Raw genomic sequence first — 13,293 nt, 5'->3', positions numbered from 1 at the left:
TTCACTTTTATCAAGCATGAATGTTGCATTATGTCTGTCTCCTTTAATTAGTTCTCTGAGTGTTCATTTTCCTTTCAGCACTGGGAGGAGCAGTTGCAGATGAATGACTCTCCTTTGTCCCGCAGACATTGTCTTTTACTAGTTCTGTTGAAATAGATTAAACAGATTGGGCTTTCGTACCCAAATCACGGCCTAAGACACTTTGTCTGTCAGGGCCCCTATATTTTGTATGGAATGTGTTGTGCAGATGGTCTTTTACAAAAGTCAGAACAGCACCAGCCACTCCCTTGGTTGAATGTGCCATGTTAGAAACTGCACTGACTAGTCGCTTGAAGCTGTAAGGAGATTCATGTTGTCAGAATGATCACAACTGTGAAGTTGCAGGAGAAAAAGTATGGTTGAATTCCGATGCTTCTACAGTAATTGTAAGTGCAGCCGTGTTTATCCTACTGGATCTAATCTGTCTGTTCTTAAAGTGAAAGTCATCTGCTTTAGTAGTATTTTTCAGGACAGCTGGTTTTATCTGCCTTGTTGACTATTGTTTATAGGCAAGATGTTTGGGGCTGCCAACAAGAATCATTTCCCACTGATACGCAACAGATATACAGATCATGGTTTATGAAGTGGTTGGTTCTGTATTTTATTTAAAAATGTATGCCTTGGGGCTTGGTGGCTATTATTGTGGGAGCAGCCACCAGCATTCCAGTGTTGTTCTCCATGGACTGCTTCTGTGAGAGACTCCTGTAACACGGAAGACCGAACCCATACTCATTGGTTGTCTACTGAAAAAGGAACAACAGCAGGACCTGCCTCCATGTAGCCACTAGTGTGTGCTTACCCAATGCTGTGCTTTTCATCACAGGAGTGAGTTTCTCCTAAGAGTGAAAGATACATCTTCATCAGTGGGATATTCTGGATTAAATCTGACAAGGTGATATTGAAACTGGCTTGGATCAGTTGGGGGGGGGGCAAGAAGGAAAATGAAAACAGCAGAAAAACATCAGCCTTATGAAAGAGCAAAGTAACATTTCCTTAGTTCTGTCATATTACCGGTAATTGAACCTTTGTTGCATGTAAAATTAATCTTGCTTTGGGATTCAAGTAGGTTTTATTATTTATTTATTATTTATATATTTATGTCATTTATAGCCCACCTTTCTCACTGAGACTCAAGGCGGATTACATAGTGTGAGATTAGTACCATCAGTAGCAAGGACAAGGTCAGGCATTTCCATACAGTGTCAAGGACATTTCCATAAACAATGTAATATGGTAAATGAATACAAGTTTACAAAGACATAGCATTAGCAAAGATTCAATACGGGGTTGAAGAATTGCTGAAACAGAACATAATCAATTATAGGAGTGACATTAGACAACATGAAGCACAAGTAGTATATAGGAGCACATATTTAAAGCAACAGATAATATGTAAGACAACGTAATGGAGAAGTCTATGGTTCCTAACTCATTAGCAAAACATCTGAGACCTCTACAATACCACCCTCCTATCTGAGTAAAAAGCCTATTTGAATCATTTGGTTTTGCATTGTTTGTGGAGAGCCAAGAGCGTGAGGGCTCTCTGACCTCCTCAGGCAGGCCGTTCCATAGGGTAGGGGCCACCAAAGAGAAAGCCCGTGTATGGGCTGCTGTTGATTTCACCCATGTGCAGGCTGGCACCTGCCTGTTCGGATGAGCGAAGCTGCTGTGGAGGGACATAGGGAGGGAGGCAGTCCCATAGGTATGTCGCGTCAAAGCTGTGAAGAGCTTTGTATGTAATAACCAATACCTTGAATTGAGCATGGTAACTGATAGGTAGTCAATGGAGTGATGTTCATGCAGTCGAGCTGCAGCATTCTGCACCAATTAGAGCCTCCTAGTTAACTTAGATGGGAGACCAATATACAGTGTCACTCTCAGAAGTGATGTCATCACATCCTGCCAAGAGCACGCCCACTGTGGGCTTGCCTGGGAGGTATTTTGCCTCCCGAGCCTGTTCCCTGTTCCTGAAGCCAGATGAGTGGGGGGGGGGGAGGCTGGGAGTGGGGAAACGCCTGCATCCACCAGGGGAGTGGTAGCCCTATGTATTATTGCTAGCTTCCTGACATCTAATTTACAATACCCTTCCCACCCTCTGCCTGGATTGTAAGAATCCCTTCCTTTTTCCACTCCTTGTATCTGACAAAGGGAGCTCTTGAAAGCTCATACTCTGGAAATCTAGTTGATCTTTAAGGTTTTACTTAATATTTTATCATGATATAGTCTATGAACTAGAAATCACTGGTAATTTTGCTAAAGTTGTTAATTTACAAAAAGGAGGGGAAGAACATCTCTAGAAAAATTGAAGGGCAAAGGGTACGGAGTACAAGAAAAAAGAAAGACTGGAATGCTGTGTGAATGAATATTATTAATCACAAATAACTCATAACATAAAATAAAGATAGAAACCATAATTAAGCATATTCACAACATATGCAAGACAGAACAAAATAACTTACATTCCATTAAGTAAAACAATTGTGCAGAATAGTATCCTACAGTGGGCAAAATAAAGTCATACACCCATAGAACAGTTATGAAGTTGTTAATTCTACAGTCAGATCTTATTACTGCCTGCTGAGCAAATTTGACCCCCTCCCCCCAAACTCATGTTTGCAACAGACAATTTTGTTTTGTCTCTTATTTCAACAGAATTGGCACCTCTTACTTTTTTTTTTACACAGCAAAGATACAGGGCAATTCAAATGACCTATAGGAAGGATAACTCAGAGCGAAAGCATATCTTTTTAGGCTGAAACATATGAATTACAAGAAGTTTAATTGTGACTAAGGCCAATGCATACATTTAGACCTATTGGATTGCTGTATGTGTTGGTACATTAATATACAGGATTGCATATTAATACAGAATTAATTAGTTATGTACATTAATACAGAATTGCACATTAATATACAGGAAGGCAGTTTTGAGTTGATGACTTTGCTGTCACATACTTCATGTGAAGACTCAAACTAAATCTTAGGAGGGTCTTCTTTTGCGCTTCACATTCCTCATATGCCTGTGCTACCATAGCGTCTGTATTTTCACCTGTGCTCTGAAATCACATACATTACTCAGATGACCATTTTCCCCACACAGTCAGTAAACTGCAGTGTATGTCCTGAAGTATATCTAATATTAGAATCTATCAAACATTATTTCATTTTAAACTATTCAGGTCTATAAGGATTTTACTGTGACTATAAAAATAGTAATCTCACTACACCACAGGCTAGAATATCATCTTTATCACCACTGACATTTCACTTCAAGTGATCCTCGAGTCTTCTTACATACCTTTATTAATTAAAGAATCTTGACAGCGCTCAAAATCCCAGAGGAAAGAAGTGCTGAGTTTTTCTGCAGTAGGAAAATTAATACTGTCAGAAGAAATATTCAGTTGACAAGGAGGGATAACAGGCAACAAGCTTCCTAAACCACATAACATTTCTGAAATATTTATAGCTCCAAAAGTAACACTAGCCAGGCATAAAATAACATTAAATGGGGCATGCAGTTAGTTAGAAAGAAATTATTCCTGCTAGTCTGCCACTTTATTTAAAATAATAAAATTTTGTCTATTTAAAATATGTGGCCCTCTCAGCGTGTATTGAATGTGGAATTTAGCTGTTAAAATCCAGTTCTTGCCTGGAGAAAAAAAAGTGAGAAGGATTCAACTGGGCAGTAGGTTCATCCATTGAGATCCATTTGGTCTTCGTGTCCAAATTTATAACAACATCCTGCTGAGGCAAGTCTCTTGATTTTACCTTTGAGAAACCAATACCACTGAATCCCCTCACTGAAAACATGAGATTCACATCTATGTTTAGTGAATATTTGCCAACTTGGAGAGGGTCTAAATTTGGACTGCTTTCCTCTTCTGTCCTTCCTTAGCTTCTTTTATAGCTTGGAGCAAAGATCGCCTCACCACAGTGGGTGCTTAACAATATGTAAGCCAAAGGATAAGAAAATCTATTATAATGCACTTGGCATTTCCATCACCGTGTGGGAAGTAATCTAATATCAGATTAGCAATCTGAGTTATTATCAGTATTTAAGACATTTGAAGCCAGGAGTTTTTATGGGGTGGGGGGTGGGGATGTGTTTGAGTCAGCAGGATTTTACAGAGGAAGAGGAAACACTTGGGAGTAGAGATGGGCACAAACCGAAATACGAACCAAAATTAAGCACGAACCAGGCCAGTTTGTGGTTTGTGAACCACGGTTCATCAGATCCCATTTCTGATGAACCGTCACGAACTTTTAGGCTGGTTTGTTCGGTTCGTTTTTTGATTTGTCACTGCAGACAGCCTGCTGCTAATCAATCAGTTTCCTAGGCAACAGGGAATGGACTTCTTGCAGACCTTCAGTTGACCTGGAAGTGACCTTCTGCTGACCCGGAAGTGACGGTTTTCTGATCTGGATGTGACGTTTTCACGAACCAAACGAACCGGTTCGCAAACCAGGGGCAGGTTTGTGAAAGTTTATGGTTCATGAAATTTGACAAACCACGAACCACATGGCTCTGTTTTTTCCCGGTTCATGCCCATCTCTACTTGGGAGTCTCCTCTGTCATTTCTGACCAGGTAATGCTTCACTTCTATTAGCAGCAACCATGAGTCTGACAGCAGTTGTAAACAAACAAACAAAAACAACAAAAAAAACCAAAGTCCAATGCCCCCTTAAAGACTAATGACATTTATTTCAATATGAGCTTTTATGAGTCCAGTGGCCAATGTACTTTTATTTTGCTACAACAGACTAACTCATCTACCCCTTTGCAAGCGGATGCCAACCCAGCTCTATTGCTGACTCCATCTTGAGGCGCCCAGAACCAGAAAATACAAATTTCAGATACCAAATTGTAGGATGTATCTTGCATATGCTTCTATGTCTGTCCAGCAGTAGGCTTGCCAGCCTCCACATTGTGGCTGGAGATCTCCTGGAATTAGAACTGATCTCCAGGCTACAGAGATCAGTTCCCTGGAGAAAATGGGAGCTTTAGAACTCCATGGCATTAGATACCACTGAGGCTGCGGCACCCCCACTCTCTATACCCCACCCTTTCCAGGCTCTACCCCCCCTCTCCAGTTTGCAAACATTCTTTTAGAATGTAGGGCATCTGTAGAGGATGTGTCTTCTTTTGGTAAGGCTTCAAACTCAGAAGAAGATCACCTTCGCTTTTCCCAGTTTTACATAGAAAATTAAGATCAGAACAAACTTAATTTGACTTTCATTAATATGTTAGTAACCAGTTTTCACTTTTTAAAAAGATACATTTGCATTTAATATTGCTTAAAAGTTCACTTTGTGTTAGATGCTTCCTGCCCTGCCATAGCACCAATGACCTCTAAAACAAGAAGCAGCATTAGTTATTTTGCGCATTTTTTTCAGCTTCTGTCTTTATACTGTCACCTAACCTTGAGGTGCTGCATTTGTGAATCATAGACCAGAATGAACAGAATATAAAGAAGCCACTTTGCTGCAAAACAGAAATTACTGGTAATCAAGAACTCAGTTTTAATGTTAAATTTATTACGTTAAAGAAGCCATGCTTTAACTTTAATACAAGTATGTACAAGTATACAAGTATGTAAGTACTTTAACTGTTGATACAAAAGTGTGCCTGCCTTTTAAAGAAACTCCAAACATTATCTACATTATCTAGGATGAATATTATATGGAGATAATGGACCTCATTATATTTGTTTAAAAATAAAATAATAATCTGATATTATAAATTGATATTATAAATATACATAATTACTTTTTTTGTTTAGATGTATCAAGTAATAATACATGTTGGACAAAAATATCATATCCCTAAGAAAGATGTGCAATATTGAAACATTTTCCAGTTATATTAATTTAAGTGAAATCTCGCGGTTGGATTGCATGCTGTTTTTCTAAAATAATTAGAGAATTTTGAGAAACTGGAAATTTCAGCTGGGAGAAATCACAGCTGGGAGAAAATAATTAATTATTCTAGCTATTACAATTGTGTTATAAAATATGAGAAAATTTTAAAAGATCTGGAGTTTTCTGGAATGTGGTCCTCCCAAGTATTTTCTCTTTCACAATATGATATTGATAGGCTAAATTCAGGAGACAGTTAGATACTGATACTTTAATTATATTCTGGTAATAATATTTTAAAATGTATTATTTCTAATAACTATTGTTGTTATTATTACTATCTCAATGTTATCACAGTCCACTAGATGTTTGGGTTGGAATATTTGTTCCCTCACTGGCTTGGATTTTATCCAAGAATCTAGGAGACAGTGAGGTATGCCTTTGTATGTAGCATGTTCCAAATAACAACAAGAACAACAACTGCCTTTATATACCACTCTTCTTGACAGATTAGTGCCCCATTCAGAGCGGTGAACAAGGTCACTAGAATTCCCAGAATTATCCCCAGAATCAGAAGAATACGACTCTGTCTTAGCAAATTTTAATTAAGAATTATGTTTTAAGTTTAGTATATCTTTATATATTTATGACATGTGTTCAATGTCTGTTGATGATTCTGATACCTGATCTTAAATCATAATAATAAACATTCATTCATTCATATCATGACAATACAGCTGGGAAGCTGGGGCTGAGAGAAGTGGCTTACCCAAGGCCACCTGCTGAACTCGTGGTAGTAGTGGGATTCAAACTAGTGGAGTGCTGGTTTGCCTGATAACAACAACAACAACAACAACAACAACAACAACAACAACATTTGATTTATATACGGCTCTTCAGGACAACTTAATGCCCACTCAGAGCGGTTTACAAAGTATGCCATTATTACCCCCACAGCAAAACACCCTGTGAGGTGGGTGGGGCTGAGAGAGCTCCAGAGAGCCATGACTAGCCCAAGGTCACCCAGCTGGCTTCAAGTGGAGGAGTGGGGAATCAAACCCGGCTCTCTGGATTAGAGTCCCGCACTCTTAACCACTATGTGGTTTATGTGATGTTATCACAGTCCACCAGATGTTTGGGCTGAAATTTTTTGTTCCTTCAGTGACTCAGATTTTATCCAAGAATCTAGGAGTCAGTGAGGTATTGCTATAATATGTGTGGCATGTTCACAGTGGTGCAGCTGTTTGCAACTGTCCCGTTGTTATCCTGTCTGTGCTGATATCTCCTAGATGTTTAGTTAGTCCTTTTGGAATTGCACCTGGCATTCTTATCACTAGGAGTTTCTCCCAGAGACACTGAACTTCAGATTATATATCTTAATATTTTCTTTATCTTTTCAGTTTCTTTTTCTTTGATTCGACTGTATTCTAGGTTTGCCACACTGATCAGTATGACATTTTTACTTTCAACCACAGTAGTATCTGGAGTATTATGTTCTAACTAGTTACCTGCTTAGATTTTGAAATCCCACGAAATCTTCTTTCTCATTTTTAACAACTTTCTTGGGATTATGCTCCCTCCAATATTTCACAGACATTTGTTGTTGTTGTTAGGCTTTCCAGGTCTGATAATAGTCATGGCATCAGTAGATGGTTGTGGTTGCATAAGTCTAGTCAAATGTAATAAGTCTTTCTTATACCAAATAAGTTGATAAAAGCGTATTTTGTCCTTTGTACATTGGTAAGATATAAGCATGGCACATTTTTGCCCTTATAAGGAAATGCATACAAAATTTTGCCCAGTGTATCCCACAAAGAGTGCATAGTGTACAGTTACATTCTTAAGCTTCCTATCCTTGCCTTGTTCCAGATGATCTTGTTATACGTACATTGCCATCGTTGAGAATTAAGTTTGGGATGAGTACAAAGGACCTCTATGAATTAGGCTACTAAATGCTAAGAACCTAATAGAAATCTTGTGAAATGGGATCTGTATTAGTGTGTTAGGTCATTTTAAAAGTTAAGCCCCAAACTCATAAGAATGCCAGATCCATCTACTTCAACAATCTATTTTCAGCTCTGGCTAGCCAGCTGCCGCAGTCTTTCAACAGAATAGAACAATTTATGTTACTTACACTGAAAACATGGCTTGCTTTGAGGTGACTAGTGTTGGGTGATGGAGGAAACAATCATTATCCTTTGCTGTCATCCTTTCTTTCAAATTGAGAGGATAATTGCAATAACTTCCTCATTGGGTTGCCGAATTGTTAATAAGGAAGTGCTGACAGACATTAAGAACGGAAAGCTTTGATATGATAACTTGGCTAAAAAAGTAGCTTTGCTAAAAAGTAGAGTTGGTAAAATAGGTATGAAAGAGAGTAGAGCAGTGTGCAGACCTGGATTTAAATGTGCCATTCAGCCAAACTAGATGGATGCTATATCAGAGTTTTCTTCATTTCTGCATTTTTAAAGTCAGAATGATGAAAATTTACCTTTAGAAGATTATTAAAAAGGATGAAAGAGGCACAGGTGTGTTTGAAATGTCCGGCAAAACCATATGTTCATTAAAGTAACTATGGATAGTTCTGTCAGATGACAGAACTATCCATAGTTACTTTAATGAATGCGACCCATCAGCTAATCAGTTAGTTGGGGTTATGTTAAACCATGCTGTGAAACTATGGCATGAACTTGGTTTATTAACTGCAGTCTCCGCTGTGACATCGGATCCTTTCCAGTCTGGTTTCAGGCCTGATTATGGGGCTGAGTCAGCCTTGGTTGGCCTGGTGGATGACCTTTGTCCGGAGATGGATGGAGGAGTGCAACATTTCCCTGGACCTTTCTGGAGCTTTTGAAACCAGTATCCTGCTAGACTACCTTTCAGGGTTGGGACTGCTCTGCAGTGGTTTCAGTCCTCCCTGGAAGGTAGCTTTCAAATGGTGGTGCTGGGGGACTACTGCTCATCCCCTCGGCCACTGGCCTGTGGCGTCTCACAAGGTTCAATCTCATCCTCAGTGTTTCTTGCCGTTTAAATAAAACTACTGGGAGAGGTCATCTGGAGATTAGTGCTGGGTTTTCATCAATATATGGGTAACACTCAGCTCTGTCTCCTGCTTCCAGCAGATCACAGGAAGGTTATGGAAACCATGAACCACTGTCAGGAGGCAGTTTTGGGATGGATAAGGGCTAATAAGCTGAAACTCAATCTTGACAAAATAAAGTTGCTGCTGGTACATGGGAGGATAGATCCAGGAATCGAGTGTTTTCTGTTCTGGATGAGGTTGTGCTCTCCATAAATAACCAGGTTTGTAACTTGGGGGTGCTGCTGTAGCTGGGCCTCTTGTTAGATAAGCAGGTGGCAGCAGTGGCCAGAGGTGCCTTTCAACAGCTTTGACCTTTTGGCGGTGGCGGGGGGAGGTCTTTCCAGTGTGATATATGCCTTGGTAAGACTACTATAATGTACTCTACCTGGGGCTGTTCTTAACAAGTCTGGAAGCTAAGCTGGTACAGAATGCTGCAGCCACATTGGTGACAGGAGTGGCTTGTAGGGACCATATCACTCCAGTTTTGTTTCACATACCCTGACTCCCAATCAGCTTCTGGGCACAATGCATGCTGCTGGTACTGACCTTTAAAGCCATATACAGCTTGGCATCAACATACCTTAAGAGATTTCTACTCCCATATGAATCTATCCAGCCTCTGCAGTCACTTTTTGGTGCCCTGTCAGTCTGAAGCCAGATGGGTGGTAACCTGAGAAAGGGCCTTCTCAGTCATGGCACCAAAATATAGGATTACCTCTCCAGGTAGATTCATCTTCCCCCTCAATCATTGTTTACCACCAGCGTTCCCTCACTGACCCTCCTTATTTGTACCTTGTTTAATAATGTATGTTTTGTTTAATCATAAGTTTTAATTGTTTTATATGTGCATGTGTAATTTTAAAAGCTTGTTTTAATGGTTTTGGTTGTTTGTATCCTTGAGGGTCCTATGTTGGGTGGAAAGGTAAATGTTTTAAAGAAAGAAAGATGAATGTAGACAATGGCATCCTGTCTTATTCCTTAACACAGCACAAGCTGGGCTACCAGCAGGATCTCTTCAGGAGAAAGAATGAGAGTACTGAAGGCAGCATTTCTTAAGGCAAAACAGAATTTGAAAGATTATCTGCAAGCTGAATCGTAGTTTTACAATCTAATCACGGTTCTCTAAACCATGTATCTGAACTGAGCCACAGACACTGGAATGGTACAAATCCTAAAAGTACGATATGAGTGGTGGCTGGCTAATCTGAAGGACTGGGCTTTTAAAAGTCTGCTGGGTTGATTTGGGATACTTCTTGCACTGCCTGAATGTGGATTCTGAAGCAGCAAGCCTAAGTTTTGGTAACTGGCTGTGTTTTGTCTAAACTTACTATTGCAGTGAGCGAATGTATTGTTTTTATTACCACTAAGGTTTTATTGTAAATTACTCAGATAAATCAGAATATAAAAATAAAGCATAATAGTGTAATGATAATGAATGATTGGGCGGGGTGGTGGTTGCTTGCTGCTTAATGTTTTTATTAAGGCTATATGCTCTTTCTGTCTGCTAAGGCAGAGAGATTAGGGGAACAAAATTCAAGAGGCTCATAGAGTTCAGTAAGCCTCTGTTAGTGTGTGGCTATACATTCAAGAGCAGCGTTGGGTCTGCCCCTGTCAGTGCACTCATCTTCCTTCCTGCTCCCATATGCAAGAGCGTAGGAATGCATACAATGCCTGTGGATTGAAGAGCAGATTAGGGAGAAAAGAGGAGACGAAAAGGAAGAACTTGAGGTGATGGGAGAAGGCACGAGAAGAAATCATTGTCTGTGAGCTTATGGTAGTGTTAGGCAGCCCAGCCTACCTCAGCTGTTGTGGGCATTCTAGTATGCCCTGGTAAACTCTGTGTCCTACCAAACACTCATGTACATGTACTGCCATATTTTTGACCCCTTGATTTTCTTTTGAGATTTGCTTAACTGATTTGTTCCTCCTGGTGGTTTTCTTTTCACAGTATGCGGCTGTGATTTGGCTCAAGGTGGCTTTTTCATTAAGAATGGAGAATACCTCTGTACAGTGGATTACCAGCGGATGTACGGGACCCGGTGCAATGGCTGTGGGGAATTTGTGGAGGGAGAAGTTGTGACTGCCCTGGGGAAAACCTATCATCCCAACTGCTTTGCCTGCACTGTGTGCAAGTAAGTCAACTGATGCTGGCTAAGCTGTTCAAAGGATCCTAAACAGTAAAAAACAGTTTATTTTTAAAAGCATGTTAAGATACTACATAAATGACAAACTTTAAATGACTGTAATTTTTCTTCTTGTTTTTTAACAACAGCATCAGTGCTGAGCAAAGCTCAGAAATTTAGTCAGAATAGCCACCAAATGTTTTTAACTCATTAGAGAAAACAAAATCCTTAAAGACTTTTAATTTTATGTCCACCTTAAATGGTTTCCAGGATACTCTATTGTGTTCTGTTGTGCTTCATGATGGTCACCATTCTGTATCTTGCATAGATTATTATTAACTCTGCGACTGAATCATTAAAAGGGTAACTTTAAAAAAAGTAGTGGAGAAAATGGTTTTTGTTTTGCTTAGTCAGACAGAAGTATTTTTTTAAAAAGAAAAACTCCCAATTATGCCAGGCTTAGAAGATAAATATAATGCACTAGAAATAACGTTTTTCTGTGACTACATTGTAGGGAGTATGCATGTAAAAGTAACGCTAACCCAGTGTTTTCTGAACTGGAGCCTTTCTGCTGAGGACTCTAGCCTTTGTTGAGGGCTAAAGCGTTGGCTGCTGTGTAGCTTTTTGCTGGCTGCTGCCGGATTGGGGAATTGAACACTGTTTGTGATAGCTACAAACCTTGTTAACTCCTCTTGAAATCAGTTTGTAGTTAAGGAGAGCTCTTTGTATAAAGTGAAGTTGCTCAGCTGGTTTTAAGAACCGAAACTTGAGAAACACTTGACGAACAGAGCTTTACTACAATATCCAATGCTGCAGGAAAAAGTATTCACATAGGATACAGCCACCAAAGGCGAATAGATACTACTCCTTGTCCCAGTATTGCATTCTGTAGTTGTCCCCAGATGATGCACACCGCTGTGACTGATGAGGAGACTAGACATTACTCAGGGCCAAGCTACACATGACGAATGACACTTGAACGGCAAGTGTATTTCTCCCTGTTCACTTGCCCTCCACTCAATCCACTTGCCAGGCAAGTGTCTTTCGTCATGTGTAGCTTGGCCCTCAGTCTATAGTCTGCTGATCAAGTGTTAACTGATAAACAGTTAACTTCTGTAAAACAGAAAGGAGGTTTGTTGTTCCAAAATGCCCAATAGTGCTTAGCGGTAGGTTTTTTGGCCAGATTACATGCAACACTGAGGATCTGTGAGAGGCTTCTCTGCCCTGGAGTGGTAATTTAGTTTCCAAAAGAAGCCATGAGTGCTGGTGGGGCACACTGGAAAAGTGAGGTGACTTTTTGCTCCACAATATTTCCACAGTTGAAACATCCTGTCTAACCCAGCTGCTTTAAGACTGGGGTTGTTTTCTCATGTCTTTAAAATAGCGCAGTGCTCACGGAGGCTGCCAGCTTCCTTGCACAATTTTTGATGCCATCCGTGGTGATGGCACTTTTGTGGCTGCCTGCCTCCAGTGGCATCAAAAATCGTGCGAGGAAGCCGGCAGCCTTCCGTGAATATTGTGCTATTTTAAAACAGCCCTGGTACAGAAAAAGACAGGCACAGTATAAGTGCCTTCCTGTTCCCCTGTTGCAGTGATAAGAAACTGGGCTGTGGGGGGGAGGACATTTTTATTAGAAAAACAACACTGAGAGGAGAGTTAAACCTCCTTCCTCAGTGTCAGAAGTACGATCCTTATTAGAAGCCCTATACCTCATTTTGAAGCTAAATTACTAGTCAGGAAGCCACTGTTCCAAAATGAAACTCTTCATGTACGCTTTGCCTAAAAAAACCTCTCTGTACTGTTACTGGGATATCTTCTCTGAAGTCAAGCTATCAGTCAGTCTCATTTAGTGTTGGCTTTTTTCCCAATCAAGGTGCATTTAGTCTTTGGGTTTCCTCCAGATGTCTGGCTTTGCTAGTGCTACATTTTAAACATTTTTGGCCCATGTTTCTGCAAGATATTGATTTGCGCCAAAGGCAGGAGCTGAAGGAAGATGGGAAAGAGACAGCGAGAATGAAACCGCAGGGATAACCTTGAATTAAAATCCTTTTGTTCTTTTGCTCTGCAGACGTCCTTTCCCTCCAGGGGACCGGGTTACCTTTAATGGAAGAGACTGTCTCTGTCAAATGTGTGCTCAGCCAATGTCATCTGGTCCAAAAGAACTCTCCAATTCCAGCAGTAAGTACTCCATAA

At 40.1% G+C, this 13,293-nt stretch overlaps 1 protein-coding gene across 9 annotated transcripts in view; it reads left to right on the top strand.

Annotated features, from left to right (window-relative positions):
- The window catches only part of ABLIM1 (actin binding LIM protein 1), a 224,231-nt gene that overhangs the window by 82,203 nt on the left and 128,735 nt on the right, over nt 1–13,293 (top strand). For all 9 annotated transcript variants that reach the window (XM_054982177.1, XM_054982176.1, XM_054982172.1 and 6 more), the window contains exons 3-4: nt 10,926–11,109; nt 13,169–13,278. In XM_054982177.1, coding sequence (XP_054838152.1) covers nt 10,926–11,109; nt 13,169–13,278 — 294 coding nt within the window. The remainder of the gene's footprint in view (nt 1–10,925; nt 11,110–13,168; nt 13,279–13,293) is intronic.

Source organism: Eublepharis macularius, chromosome 6 (assembly GCF_028583425.1).
Source record: "Eublepharis macularius isolate TG4126 chromosome 6, MPM_Emac_v1.0, whole genome shotgun sequence".
Lineage (NCBI taxonomy): Eukaryota > Metazoa > Chordata > Lepidosauria > Squamata > Eublepharidae > Eublepharis > Eublepharis macularius.
Note: the sequence above shows the minus strand (reverse complement) of the source record. Positions and strands in the feature narration are given on the sequence as shown.